This window comes from Parus major, chromosome 2, assembly GCF_001522545.3.
Source record: "Parus major isolate Abel chromosome 2, Parus_major1.1, whole genome shotgun sequence".
Taxonomy (NCBI): Eukaryota; Metazoa; Chordata; class Aves; order Passeriformes; family Paridae; genus Parus; species Parus major.
The window spans coordinates 143,188,062-143,203,189 of NC_031769.1; the positions used below are offsets into that span (position 1 = coordinate 143,188,062).

At 44.5% G+C, this 15,128-nt stretch overlaps 1 protein-coding gene across 1 annotated transcript in view; it reads left to right on the top strand.

The window, feature by feature from the left end:
- Positions 1–729: 729 nt before the first annotated feature.
- The window catches only part of CCN4 (cellular communication network factor 4), a 33,582-nt gene continuing 19,183 nt past the window's right edge, over positions 730–15,128 (top strand). Inside the window, exon 1 of the mRNA XM_015649472.3 lies at positions 730–1,005. Within this exon, the coding sequence (XP_015504958.1) occupies positions 958–1,005 (48 nt within the window). The 5' untranslated portion in view covers positions 730–957. The remainder of the gene's footprint in view (positions 1,006–15,128) is intronic.

Here is a 15,128-nt window from a genome sequence, read left to right on the forward strand (position 1 = left end):
TAATATTCTGTTTCAGTTTAAGGATGAAAGAGAAATTCTTTCAAATTCAGATTTTGTATGGTTGGGGAAAAAACTATACCTGTACCTAAGTAAAAGGAGAAAAATACATCAGACATTCCTCAGCTAAAATCAGAGCATACATTAGCAGGGATAGAAGTGATCAGAGAGCTTGGGGTGAGGTTTGAATTCAGGGTGGGATTTGCACTGCCATGTACCTGGACAGTATTTGTCATGCCCACTGCTGGCACAGGATAGGAGTGTAACTGGGCCCCAGGGCTGATGCACACTCCTAAACGCTGAAATCATGGAAGGGATGTGTGGCATGGCAGGGGAATCCTGTGATCTAGGGTTGCTCTGTAAAGAGGGGAGTCCCAAAGGAGTTGTCAGATTGTTTCCCACAGGGTGTGCAGCACAAATGTCCTTTTGCTCTTCAAATGAAGTCACTCTTTTTAAAAACCAAATAAATCAAACATCTGTGAACAATTGTATACGTGTCATGTCATTGATTGTAACCAGGAAAGCCAGATCAAACATTTCTTGCTGTACTAGCTACACTGCAAGAGTCTGAGCCCCTGCAGCAGCAGGAGGGATGAGCTCTGAGCCTTTTGAGCTGTGCTAAAATCGCAGCGTGTTGGACCCCGGCGCTGCAGCTTTCCCTTTAAGAGCCCTTTGGCTCACGGCGATGCACTGAAATGCGGGAGGTGGGACAACACCACACACAAAAATGAAGAAGTGAAGGCAGGAAAAGTTTCTCCAGAGGAAAAATGCAGGGCTTGTCCTTCACCGTGACGTCAGATCTGTCTTTAATAAAATCCCCAAAGAGCCAAGAGAAAAAGGCAGAGTGCCTAGGCTAGGTTGCCAGTTCAGGATTGCTCCGCATTCCCCAAAGTGGTGTTTTTGTTCAAAACGGCTCTAAATCTGGGTTCAATCAAATGTATTTAATCCCGGCTTCCAGGGATGAGGTGGCTTTTGCCCTGGATTCTAGCAGCAAGCAGCATTTTGCAGGTGAGTTTGGAAACTGCCGGGGAGACCTGTCTTCTGCAAACACACTTGGGTTTAATGCAGGGTGGGCTGGGAGAGCCGGGCGCGGTGCGTGTGGGAAGGTGGGCACTGGAAAGGTTCGGGAGGTGTGAGAGAAGGGAAGAGGAAAGAGGAAAGAGGAAAGAGGAAAGAGGAAAGAGGAAAGAGGAAAGGAAAGGGAAAAGAAAAAAGGGAAAAGAAAAAGGAAAATGGAAAAAGGAAAAAGATGCAGAAGAGTCAGAGTTGAGCTCTTCTCAGCATCCAGGCGGATCAGCACAGAAAACTGTAGGGTTTTTTTTCTTTGCATTGTTACTCTTTGTGCCATGGAGCAAAGAAAGGATGAGGAGACGGCGCGATGCTGCCTGAGCAGCGCGGCTGAGGCTGGCAGGGCACCGGCACGGAGGGGAGAGGTTCCGACGGGCGGAGGTGCCCGGGAGTGCCGGGACCGAGGTGAAGCCGTGACGGGACCGGGACCGGGACCAGAACCGGGTGGCGGAGGTGCCGCCGTCGCTCCCGCAGGTGGTGCCGCCCCCGGGAGGGAGGAGGGCTGGATCCCCCTCCGATCTCCACGCAGCAGCAGCCGCTTTCCTGCCCCTCCTCTCTGCAAAAACCGGTCCGGGGAAGCCGCTTATTCCCCAAAGGTTCCGGAGTTTTGCTTTGCTTTTCCCGGTGCGTGCTCGGGTAGAATTCCCCGGGGAGCGGGCTGGAGTGGGAGCAGCCGTGGGAAGCGGTGAGGCTCCCACGGGAGGAGCAGCGCCTGTCCTCGGATGGTGAGCGCTCCCCCAGCCCCGGAGTCCTCGCTGCTCGGGGAGCCCTGGCAGTGAGAGCGATTTTAGAGCCCTTTTTGGGTTACCCGGCTTGAGGTGGGGTGTTCCTCTGTAAGTGTGTCTGAGCTCCAGCGCTCGGAGCGGGGTGACATCGGCTGCCCTGCACAGCGGATTTTGTGTGCTGGCATCGTCGTGTTTTGTGAGACACAGCGACACTTTAAAGCAGGAAAGCAGCACGGGTGGTGAGGCGCACCAGGCACACCTGTGTGACAGCAGATGGCACAGAGATAAGTTCTGCATGGATGCTGATAACAGGGCCTCTTCTATGAAATAAAACACACCGCAAAACTGACAATCAACACACTGCACCTCTTGCGCTCCTGCGGGAAGTTGGTTCTTACCACAGCTGGTTTTTGTTCAGCAAGGAAAAAATCAAAGGGAGGGAGGTGCCCCCCAGCCCCCAAACACTGTCGCTAGAGGAGATCTGTGTGAGCCTTGTAAATTGTGCAGTGGTTGTCCTTGGTTCCCTTGGTATCAAAGATTTTTGTAAAAAACCTGCTGTGGCTTGAAAATCTGTGTGAGTGTATGCAGGCTGGTGCTTGCTGAGGGGGTAGGCAAGTGAGTGCAATCCAGATATTGCTAGCAGCATGTTTGGTCTAAAGTATATCTAAAAAGAGTTCAAAACAGTATAAAAAATAGCCTTAAAAATCTCCTGGGTCTCAGCAGTTCCAGCTCAGGCTCTCCCTTGAGCAGAGCAGGTGAAGCTGCTCCTTGAAGCATTCAGGGACACCATCACCTGAACACAGCCATGGGGCTGGAACTTGGAAGGCTGTGCTTAGAAACCACTGAGTGGGGATAATTTCTCCCCAGTGATGAACTGGCCTTATCTGGACCCTCTCCATGCTTGAACTGGGATGCAATGAGGGATTAGGGTAGGCTGATGAAAATCAGGTTTGTGTTTGTCATATGAAAGGGAGTAGGGAAACAGGGATGAAAATGGTGTACAGCAGGGATCAGTGAGAGGGGGTGGGAAGAGCATCAGAGAGGGAGTATTAGCCTATGTAGTATTTAAAGGACTTTGGGAGCAGAGAAGTCTTAGTTTGGTCTGATTAAGGGTGCTGTATGAAGAAACAAGGAATATTGAAATGATTTTGGGATATTGTGAGTATTTAGCTGGCATGGCCACCTGCTCATGAGATATTTTAGTTAATTCACAAGAGTCATAACAGATGAATCCTGCTAAGGCTTCAACACTGCCCCACCTCATCATCCATAGTATTTGTCTTTGCTGGCATAATCAGAACAGTAATAGAGCTCTTTCTAGCTCTGCAGAGACATCCATGGAGTGGTAGCAGCAGGCAGGTCACTGTGCACATTGTGCAAAGCCCTGTGGTCTCCCTGGAGACTTCTCACTCTTCAGGTATAGGAAGAGCTATGGACAGAAGATGTTCCACTGGGAAAGAAGAGAGTTGACCCTCTGGGTTAGATATAATATTGTTCCAGGGAGAAAGGCAGAGGAGATAACATAGGAATGTCAGGCAGGTCTCAAAGGCTTTTCAAAAGGCAGCTCTCAGGTTCTGCATCCCCTAGTACTGTTTGAAACTACAAGCAGTTATTGAGTTCTTAAAGAGTTTTATCATCAGGGGTTTTTATTAGGGCAAAACTGCACAGGTGATAGGCTTGTGAAGAAAAAAATAACTGAACATAGCTGGAATTTTAGGCATAAGCTTTGAAAAATTTCTTGAAATACTTTTAATACTTTTTTTTCTTTTTTTTTTTTTTTCCACATAACTATAAGGACAGAGACTGTGGGAGCCTAAGTCCCTTCAACAGGCTGAAATTCCTCAGTGCCTGAGTCATTTTTGCAGCAAGGCCTTAAAAACTGGATGCATTGGCTCCTTTCAGTGTTGCACATTGAGGAGTCAGAGCCAGCATCTTCAGTCTCTAGTCCTGATGACTCAGAAGTGTGAGACCACTTATTCAGAAAGGACAAAATGTCCTAAACCAGGGTGATGATTAAAGAAACTGTTCTGCACTTTGAAGAAAATTAGTAGAAGCTTAGGAGGTTTCTAAAACATTTGAAGTTGAGGAATGGGTGGTGTGTGGAACTGACAATCCAAAATAAAAAATATTAGGGTGAATGCAAACTTGTGGACTTCTCAAATAGAGAAAGAAAGCAAAGAATCAAGTTGTTCTTCACCACATCTACTAGTAGGCAGGCATTGATTTATCTGATGTGATGGCAATCATGGTGCACAAACACAAAGCTTTTGGCTTTGATGGGTGGGAAGGAGGAGAGGGATGCTCAAGGATGGTTTTATTTTACACCATCTCCTTTGTGGACACTTACTTCACTACATAGTGACTAATAATGACCCAGGCTCGGGGATGCCTCAGGTTGTGTGTTAAGAACCACAAAGTGTTCTTTTTCCTTCTTTTATGAGATTTATCTTACAGATATAAAGCCAATAATTTAATCTTTAAAATATTTGGATTTGGTAGCAGAAAAAAAATATTAAATTTCCTTGGGCTTTTCCAGGAAAAAACATATTCTCACCAAACATGAACAAAAAAACCAAAACAAAGAAAAACAAAAATTGGATTTAGATAGATAAAGAAAAATAACACGTTTATTCTTCCCTGCAAAAAATCCCATGGCTCTTCAGGGAGGGTGAGCAGAGATTTACCTGTTAAGTGCTTCTTAACAAAAGGCTTCTGTTTTGCACCAGGGCTAATGATGCACAAATAATCTCAGGCAGCAGAGGTTCAAAGTTGCTGTGCCTTGTCCTTCTAACCTTCCCACTATTCCCTCTTGCTTGGCAACATCTGGTTACCAGAGGTAGAATGGATACACTTCTCTATAGAAGGGCTCTTATCCTACACTTCCATAAATTGCAGATGACAATTAAAATTGCTCTGGTTATAGCAGCTGAAGATTCAGCTATGAAAATTAACATCTTGAGGCTTGAAGCTGGCAGACACAGCTCCCATGGGTATGGCTGCATCGTGCACAGGGCCTTCCCAAAGCTGATCTTTCATTTGGCAGTCCCCCCTCACACTTCCAACTGCAGAATGAAATCATTGCTAAGGCAACATCCTGAAGGTAGCACTGAATGTTCTTCACACGGATCAGAGGCCCACACCCAAGTCTGTTTCTGATGAAGATGCTTCCTAAGTACACACACACACACACACACACACAAACACACAAACACAGAATTTCTGTTGAGAAGCAGAACCTGATGCATTTTCTTTCATGATTTCTCCTATAAGTGTCTGATTTTGCTTTGGTAGTGTGAAACAATATCTTTTCCAGCATCAACCACCACAGAGCTGTGGACAGGGATTGGCTTCCTCACCCTCTTCACAGTTGTGCCACTGCCTGTTTATGTCCCCTGGGACAGGTCCTGTCCCCACACTGCAGCAGTTCTGCCTTCAGGTGAGGCTTCTCCAGGAGAAAGCATTAGTTAAAAGTGACAGCTATGGATTTTAGAAAAAGTGTGAGATTTATATGATGATTCTGTGTGTGTCTGTCCATTCAAAGACTCAGGCACATTTAGCTTCTCCTGCCTTCCCCAGGTGCTATGGTCAGAAATTTCAGAAGTCCTCTATATCAATATGGGACATTTGTCTTCTTCAGAAACTCTGGACTCCCATGTTAGGATGTTAGGAGCTGCTTTAACATCTTGCCAGGGCTCAGCTTACTGAGAACTGCTCCTTTTGGATGTCTCAGTGTCCCAGAGGGGTATTGAGCATTCCTGTCTGGACAGCCCTGGATCTCATGCATGAATGGAATTGAAGCTGTTTATAAACCCAAGAAATAATATCATGTATGTGAACCTTGGCAGCTGTGGCCTTGCAGAAGCTGGACACCCACATCTTCAGCTGAAGATACATTTGAATACTGAACCTGACAGTGTATCATGGTGTGGACCAAAAAGCAGTGTGAAATTTTACTCAGTCTTTCAGATTTGTCAGTAGGGGGTTTGGGTAGGTGACCTGGATTAAGTTGTTCCTCCTGCTTCCCCCTTTGCTTTCATATGCTATAGTTCAATATATTCATCCTCATTCTTATGGTCCTTTTCTTAGAAGCACAATCTTCCCTTTCTGTCGAGTAGAAACATTGACTGGTAGTTGATAGGCCCAAAGAAATCCTACTTTCCTTTCTGTATTCTGATGTCCACCAAGTTGGAGTGGTCTTCCAGCACCCAATTTCCCCATCATTCCCTCTCCATGTGTTGTGCCACCCAACTTTGGTGCAAATTTGGGTTTGCTGTGTCCTGAGGTGAGCTGTCTTCAGCTTCCTACTGCTGCAGGTTGGCAGGAGATAACAGATCTGATTTTTACAGATGTGTTTCAGAGTCAAAGGACTCTGAGTGCTGCTTTAGGAGCTCTGTGCAGGTATTCTCCAGTGCTGCTCTGAGTTTCCTAGCTATGGGTGAGGATCACAGGTTCTCCTACAGCCTGGTGGTGTCCCAGCTTTGGGATGCACCTCTGCTGGTGCTCTGTTATTTATTGCATCCATACTGAAACCTTATGTGTGCTCTGACACCCTGGGTGAAGCTTCTGGAGTCCTTGTAATCCCATATATCCTCTCACAGACTGCTGCTGGGCTTTGTAAACCTTGCATCTGGCTAGGTGTGGGAAAGTAAAAGGGAAAAAAGGCATTTTTACCTCTGTGGGTGCCAACCACTGGCTCTGTCCCACAAGTAAATATTCTCGTGGTTGAGGAAGGAAAGGAGAGCCTTTAGGCTGAAACAGCTGTGGAAGAAGATAACACTTAAGCTGAGCTTTGTGGCACATCTCAGATAATGAATTTCTAATACTTGGGTTGGTAATACATTCCAGGACTGTGTAGTCATCTCAGTTCCTCTTCTCTTTCTCAATAGCTCCCACGTTGTTCTTCTGTTTTATTAGCCTGGGTCTGTCATTCCACTTAACCTATAAAGCAAACGAGAGATGAGCAAGCTGGAAAGCCAAGTTTCATGAAATCCAGGATGGTGTGCAGTGAGCCCAAAAGGAAACCTGAGAGCTATTTGCAGAAATAATTGTGGGCTCATCCACGGAGGGTTATGAGTCACCTGGATGCTGATGTTGCTGGACATCTGCACAGTTAAGTCTTTGCTGCCATGGAGCAATTCCAGCACTGCAAAAGGACCTTATCCTATGAGCTTGCCTTGCAAATTCCCAGGATTTCCTAGAAAAAAATATCTCATGCTTGGTGATGGGAAGGAGCAGCAAGATCTCTTGGTCCAGCTTTTCATTAACACTCAGATGTACAAAACTCTCAATACCTGGTAGTGCTTGGCTGCTTTTATACCTTTTGCCTAGAACTGAAATTCCTCCTACTCATCTTAAAGTAATTTTGCCCTTTCTCTTCCAAACATATTGAAATAATCTCCAGTGAAAGGCTTTCAGCTAGATGTGATGGATTGGTTTTATTATTACATCTCTAACATGCAACTGTGTAGCTTGACTCAGTATTTACATTAGATTCTGAAATATGTAAATATCTTTTGTGGTCATAGAATTATAGAATGGTTTAGGTGGGACAGGACTTTTAAAGGTCATGTTGTCCAACCCTGCTGCAATGAGCAGGGGCATCTTCAATGCAACCAGGTTGCTCAGAGCCCTTCAGCCTGCCCTTCAACCACCACCTTTCTGGACAACCAGTGCCAGTGTTCAACCACCATTCCAAAAATCTTCCTTATGTTTAACCCATACTGACCATCCTTCAGTTTAACACCATTACCCATTGCACCCTTGCAGTATCTGTATATAAGGAAAAGAACACAGTAAAGCCAGGAGTAGTAACCAACCTTGCAATTCTGTACAATACCTGACAGAAAATCAGCCTGACACAGTACCTGACAGAAAATATACCACCAGGAACAGTGCAGCCTACACAGGCTTCACACCTTTGACCAAAATTGCTCTGAATGACTCACAGACTATCATTATTAAACATTTCTTCTTTATTTTCATTAGAAGGTAGCAATAATTTATAGCTCCATGAACTGTCCCACTTTCCCTTTTCTAGAATTTGTAAATGCAGCTCACACTTTAATTTCCAAGTGGCTTAAATGTTTTGATTCATTCCATGCTCCAGCAGTTTTCCATGCTACAATCAGGCTTTCTTTTTGTTGTTTTCTTACTGAAGCTTTTTGAGTTACAAGTGATGGCAGGATGGGTAAGGGTTTTGTTTTTTTTTCTCTTGCTGAAGTTTCCTCTTCTCCACACACATATCCTTGGCCTGTGAAAAGAAGAATATAGAGAAAAATAGTGGAGCATGGCTTTGCTGAAACACAGCTTGGTGACTTTTGGGGACAACACTAATCACACAAAGCAATGACTCTGGTGAACTTGTTTTATCATGTAAGGACCAGCCTTCTTGCACTGGGTGGGCAATAATATACCAGGGCTTTGCAGAGAGACTGGGAACTTCCACAGAAAGTGCCATGACTATCCTATAGCTTCTCCTGGCTGTGCTCTACACCCCTGTGCCATTCTCACTGCCATGCCTGATGTGTTCTTGGCATTCTCACAACTGTGGGTACATGAGGTCACTCTGGATCTGAGGTTTTTGGACTTGCAAATCCTCCTTTCTGGTTTATATATATATACTGGTCCACCAGTGAATTCCTGCGTGCATGTGATGACCAGGCAGGCTATAGCTCATATTTTTGATCACCAACATGTATCAGCTGTGACAAAAGGAACTCTGTGTCTGGGCTGAGAAGGAGGCAAAGACATTGAATCCATACGGGGAGAATTAAGTTCTCCTCTGAATGGCTGGCACGTGTTGCTGGCTGCCCCCAGGCTACCAGTTCCCTGGGTTTAGACTAACATTTGGGTCATTTTAACTGTTTAGCAAGGAAGGATCAAACCACAAAAACTGCAGCCAGTGCTAAGAATCTGCAAGTGGATTACACTATAGAACTCTTTGGTTACATTTTAATAAGGGGGGGGGAAAGGGTAGAAAACAATAATTAGGAAAATATCCAGGTTTCATTAACTAGTTTGGCCATTCAGCAGGTGATTTATTGATAAGCACTGCTGGCAGTATTTCCTGCTAGATTTGAACTTACAGGTCTGGATCATACCCACAACATCTGTGTGTGGGCCGATAAACATTGATGTAAGAGAATGAGGGCAAATTCATTTGGCTCCTTTCTGTGAGTTTTATTTCCACATTTGACCCTAGAAGTTAAATATAAAATGACATTCCTGCTATTTAACACTGCAGTTCATTTATGTAGACTGTTCATTATTAGTTTTCACTGTTCTAGTAGAGTCCCAGGGGTACATTTTTAAAATTACATTTATTCGAACATTTCTATGAGGGCACAGCAGTCTGTGTGCTTGACAAAAGGGTCATAGGTAGTGGAATTCTGGAGGTTGCTTGACGTATATTTCCAGACTTTGCATCAAAACCTGTGCTAATTTTGCTCAGTGCACTGGGGTTCCCCACAGAGGTGGTGTAATTCTGCTTATGAAGGCTGGTGAATTCCTTGCCCACCAAAGCTGCCTAGGTGTGGGTGAGCTCCCAGTTTTGTGGTGGAACAATGCATTACATGCCTAGTTTCAGGCTCAAATAAGATGTTTCTGCTTTTTAAAGATGAAATGCTTAATTCTGTGTGGTTTACATGTGTGTATATATATATAAAGTACATATATGCATATACTCACCCCCCACTCCCTTAGTAATTTTTTAGTTTGTGTGAGTTTTTCCATACACATCATACAGAGTCTGCTTGCACTTGAGATGTTTGTGGCACGCTTTTCACTGTTTATCCCTTTCCCAGCTCTATTAAAATGCCTGCCAGATTATCATCTTGGGAGGCTGGAGTATTTGATTAGAGGAGTAAATGGATACTACAGCAGCAAAGCTGAGGTTCCTTTAAAACCTCTATATCCTCAATAACTGCAACATTTTATAGCTCAATTATTAAATAATTGAATTTGTTTCATTCCCTTGTGACTATACGACTATAAAGGGGTCGATCGTGGTTTCATTGCTCACCCTCTGACATACAAGGGAAACTTCCTTAGGAGAACTGTGGGAACAGCAGTGGGAGCTGACAGGATGTAAATATCCTGGTTTAACACCTCCCTTAGGCTCCCCAGATGCGGTGTTTCTGGTACCAGCGGTGTCCGTGGAGCATCCTCGGCCCGGGGGATGCTCGGGAGGAGCCGGGCGCTGTGCAGCCCTGCTGGGAGCATCATTTGTGCACCAACACTGCCCTCGCGTGTCGGGGCTGTGGGACACCCAAATGTAATAACCACATAATTAGCGATTCATTCTCTCTCCGAGAGGCGAAGCGCACAGCTGGTGTCCTCCTCTCTGGCTGGAAGCGGCAGCGTTAACTCTTTAAGGGCTGAGATGTTTGGGGCGGGGAAGCGGCAGCAATACCCTGGCCTGAGCAAAGTCCTGTTTTGCTTTGCTTTGTTTTCTTCTGTGTTATGCCATTCATTGTGTCGGCAGGTGTCTGGATAACAAAAACGGTTTTTGTCACCTCCTTGGTTTAGCCCTGGGCCTCAGCAGTATCAGAGTTGCCTGCAAGCAATTGGGGATCATGTGTGAAGGCCCATTTCATCACCTTGCACTGATCCATCGAGCTACAATACTGATCATTGATGTTGTGTGGGATTTAAAGGTGTTGGAGAGGTGAAAGAATTCTGCCCTTTTTCAGGCATCAGGTGCATGTGAGGGTTGAAAGCCAAGCACTGAGAAACTGGCTTTGCTGAGCTGAGAGCTCCGGAGAGGCAGCTCAGTGGAAAGATTTCTTTGTTGCATCCACTAAGAGCTCAGTGACTTCATTTGTTAGCTGTGTGTAGGAAGAGAGACCATGGTATGGTTACAGTGTAGGAACAAGAAATCTAACTGCTATTTCTGGCTCTGCCACAGATATCCTGTCCGCCTTTGGGGCACTCACTTCACCTCTGGGGCCCCAGATTAGAACAGGATCATTTAATAATATCACCCTCATGAAAGTTGCCTCTTTCCACCATGAGTAACCCCTCCTAGAAACAGAATGTGACACGCTCTTCTTGCTTGTACACATGATGTGAGTGCACTCCAAGTTGGAGAGCTGATACCTTTAAGTGTTCCAGCCTTCATATTTAATTATTGTATCAATTTTTTAGGTTCATTCTCTGGCATCTCTTTTTACCAAAGCACTGAATTTCAATTCTGTTTCCACTGACCTTGGGATTCAGGGGATTAATTCTCCAGCTCAATTAATCCTTTTTCTATATTTATAATTTCACTCCTTTTCTTTTTTTCTTAGTGAATTTGTGCCAGGAAGTGTTTTCTTTTCCTTTCTTGTAGTTTCCACTGTATTTAATTCAAAAGCTATGGTTTTACCCCCAAAGTCTCGTAAAAGTCAAGGCCTCTCTCTGTTTTCTTACTTCCATTTTTGCAATGTGTCAGCTTTTGTTAGGAATGGGAGGGAAGGTACAGCTGCTTTTTGGGTCTTTCTGTTGTGTATTAAAAGAGGATCTGAGCTTCAAGCATATCTGGAATAAAGTCTGTAGTGCAAAGCCCAGGCTGGCTCAAGAGCTGGATCTGACTTCTTCTCCCTCATTCTCACTGCACAAATTTGTTCTTTTTGCTGTTTCTGGGCCAGATCTTCAGGAGCAGCCTGTTCTCCCTGTTCAGGGACTCATCACCCTCACATCCTTCTCTTTCATCGCACATGGGACAGGAGGCTGCCTGTAGCCATCACTCTGCTGAGTGCTCCTCCAGAGCAGTTCTCACTAAAAATGAAAAAAAATTAACCCTTAGAAAAATGGTTTGGCTCAGCCCATCTCCCAGGCCTCTCATGGGAGACATATCCAGGTGATCTTCTCTCCAGGCTCCCTTTGGCTGTGTATCCCTGCTGGTTTCTCATCCTTGATGCTCTGCTCAGCTGCTGCTCTGGGCAGCCAAAACGTGGCTGAGAGAGCCCCTGGTGTTGTCCTGTCAGCACCAGGGACTCTTTACCTGCCAGGGCCACAGTGTGGGGCTGCCAAGGCAGACAAACCCCAGTCAGTGACCTCGGGGCCTGGGCACCCACAGCCCCTCACCTCGGCGAGTCCTGGATCAGGACTGGCACAGTGCAATGGCCCCGTGAGCTGACACGAGGGCTTAACCTGCTTCATCCAAGCCTTGCATGCCAAACGTTCTCAGCCAAGTGCTGCTCATTTTCAGACAGGGAAAGAGTTCTTTTCCTGGCCATGAGCTAACAGCCAAGAGAAGGAACTTTCCTGTGCCAGGTCTGTTGAATTTTAAATGTGAGCTCTATGGAAATCCAGACCAACACGGACCAGATGTGGAGAAATTTCCCATGACAAAGTAAGGAAACTTTACAAATTTGAGAGAACATCAAGGTGAAAATTTTGAATCTGAATTCAAGGTTTTCTTTAAAGAATGCTATAAAGTAGCCAAACTATTAAAAAGAGATTTCCCCTTAAACCTGAGATGCAGAGACAATCTCAGAACATCTGTTGGTGAGAACTTCCTCATGAACCCCAGTTCGCTGCTGAGGAAACACTGTTTTGGAATAAAACCATTCTTTTATTTCCTTCTCACGAATGTTGAATAAATTTTTCTGAGATCTTTGAATAGCAAACTTTCTGAATTATCTTAATGTTATGAACCTGCTGCCTCCTGGCAGTTGCCCTGCATTTTCAGCCTCTGCCTGTGGAAACCCCCAGTGCTTTTTGGTATTTTTAAAATCTTATAATATTTTGTGATTTTCTTATTTCCCTTTGATGCTATTAAAGTGTAAGACAGTTTTTTTGTGTTTGGTTGCATTTTTTTATGTTTTTGTTGTTTTTGTTGTTTGTTTTTGTTTATTTGGGTTGTTTTTTTTGGTCAGTCTATGTGGATTCTTTGATGCTGTTAAAATATATGACATGAAATGATACATCACCATTTGCCCCAAGTTGAGTAATTAGATGAAATAAAACCCCCAAGCAAACAGGATATGTATCTAAATCCCTCTTAATGGTTGAAATTTAGGTAAAGATGTAGCAGAGTGAATGTGAACCCAGGCATCCTCTCTCCAGAGCCACTACCAACCAGGCAGTATCTGTTTTCTCTTCTGACCTGGGGGGTTAATAGCTGTGGGCTCTGTGAGCATGGGTCTCTCAAAGTCAGCATTAAACTCCCCCCAACCACCATGCAGTTTGATGCAGACTTGAAATTATTGGTTCTTGGCTTGCAAAATGAGTGTATTTGGAAAAATAAAGTATTGTTCCTCCTCATTTTGTATCAGTCTCTTTGTAACAGGTTGGCTTGCTTGTGTTTCTGTGGTTTGTTTTTTCTAATAAAAGAGACTGAGTAGGAAGGACACTCCAAGTGCTGTGTAACAAAATTTGAAATTTTTTTACTCATCTTCTGATAAAAATGCAAATGCACATCCTGCCATTTTTGTAGAGTTCTGATGAGCTGTATCAGAAATTGGGGGTGGTGAAAGAGGGGGAACAGGAAGAAAAGTCCTTTTGTATTACAGTTAAAATGCTGAATTCAACTGTTTTCTTGGAAAGCTAATGGGAGCTCTGTGTAGGGTCAGGAACCTGAGACAGATCCACATCAATGTTCTAACATCTCTATTTTTCTCTACTTTGTGTCTGAGTTTTGTATTGAAAACAATGAGAGTTGTATACTCCTCTGGGGCTGGGAGCTTGGCTGAAGGAATTGAGAAATAGGGAATTGAAATTATAACTTTTTAAGGTTAATCAACCATGGAGAGTTGGGGAGCGAGGAGAAAAGTGGCCTGGAGACCAGGAAAAATGTGGGGGTGTATGCTGAGAGATGGACAGAGGTCTGCTCCACAGCATTTTGGCTGTTTCTGGCTCAGCTCCACCCAAGGTCCTGTCAGTCATCTTCATGCCAGTAAATTCCCATCATGGGAGACTTTCTTGAGCCTTGAATAGGCTTTATGTCTTCGTGGTGGGCTGGAGATTGGATGCTGCTGCTGGTGAGTGCTGTGCCAGCACACTGGAACCTGTCCTCTCCCTCTCTGTCCTCTGTTACTGCAGGCTTTGCACACTTGATGTCTTTCTTTTCTGTGTTAAATCTCCACTCTTAATCTTCTCTGTAGGTTTGAGAAAGAAAAGGACAAGTTTAAAAATGCACTTCTGACTCCAGATTCCGCTTCCTGTTGATACAGCTGTGTTTCCTACTGAATGCCTCTGTAAACACACAGTTTAACCCCTGAGTTATGTTCCTTCAGCATCACCAGTTTCATTCCTTGAAGGAAATTTCCTACCTTGCTTGCCCAGAGCATCCTTTCTTTTTTTCTCCTTCTTCTTCCCTTTGCACATCCCCACACATTGCACATCCTGATGTAGCTTAACACTTCATTCAAAAGGATCAGGACTTCCTCTTGCTGTTGGTGAAAACACTTCTGTCCTTCACAGTCCCCGCTTTGTCATGTTGCTTTTGTGGAAGGGAAATAATTACATCTTCTAAGTTTAATCCACAGTAATTGAAATAATTAAATTCCCTGGCAAGAGCACCAGCAGAAAAACAATGTACCAGAATTCTGCAAAGAGAATTTTTAGTGCATGAGATGAAAAAGTGCCTAGTAGACCTCAGCTTGGGATAAATTACACTCCAGGGGTGTTTCAGCCCTTCATACCAGAACAAAATCTTCACCTGTGTCTGTTTTCATTCTGGGTCTGCACACTATTTGATAGATGGCATTGGAAGTATCACACCCTATTTAATTGATGGCATTGACATCATACCCATTGGTGAGGACCAGGTTGTATCTGACTGTGCCATCCTGAGTGAAACCTCTCTGCTACTGGAGCTACAGGCATATCCAGCCAGAGGAATATGCTGGCTGCCAGATCATTGTGGAGAAACCCTTTGTTTCTAAGGTACATTTCTCAAAGGTGCTCAGCTGTGGTGTTTCACCATATTTGAACTCTTCCAGACACGTCTGAAAGTCATAATCAGAAAAATTAGTATACTAAAAGCTGAATAAGGATATTTCTATGGGTGAGTGGATAGAAATTTGTTCCTCCCAGGCACAGCACCAGCAAAGCCCTGTGGTTATAGCCCTTGGAGCAGCTCTGGGTTTCTTGCCACTCTGTCCATACTGATATCTTCATAGGGAACCCTCAGGATCTCCCACAGCTGCATTCATTGCCTTCTCCCTGGCAGCTGCGTGTTCCTCCATGGTCTGGGCAGCTCTCAGTCTTCAGGGTCTGTTCCTTGTAGCAAAAGAATTGTTACCACTCCTGTTCTGCAGGCACAGAGAGGTTACAGCTGACTTCAAATAACAAAGTCATGCCCTACTCTTCCAATGTAGAGTTAATGTTCTCTACCTTTGGCTGCATTAAAAT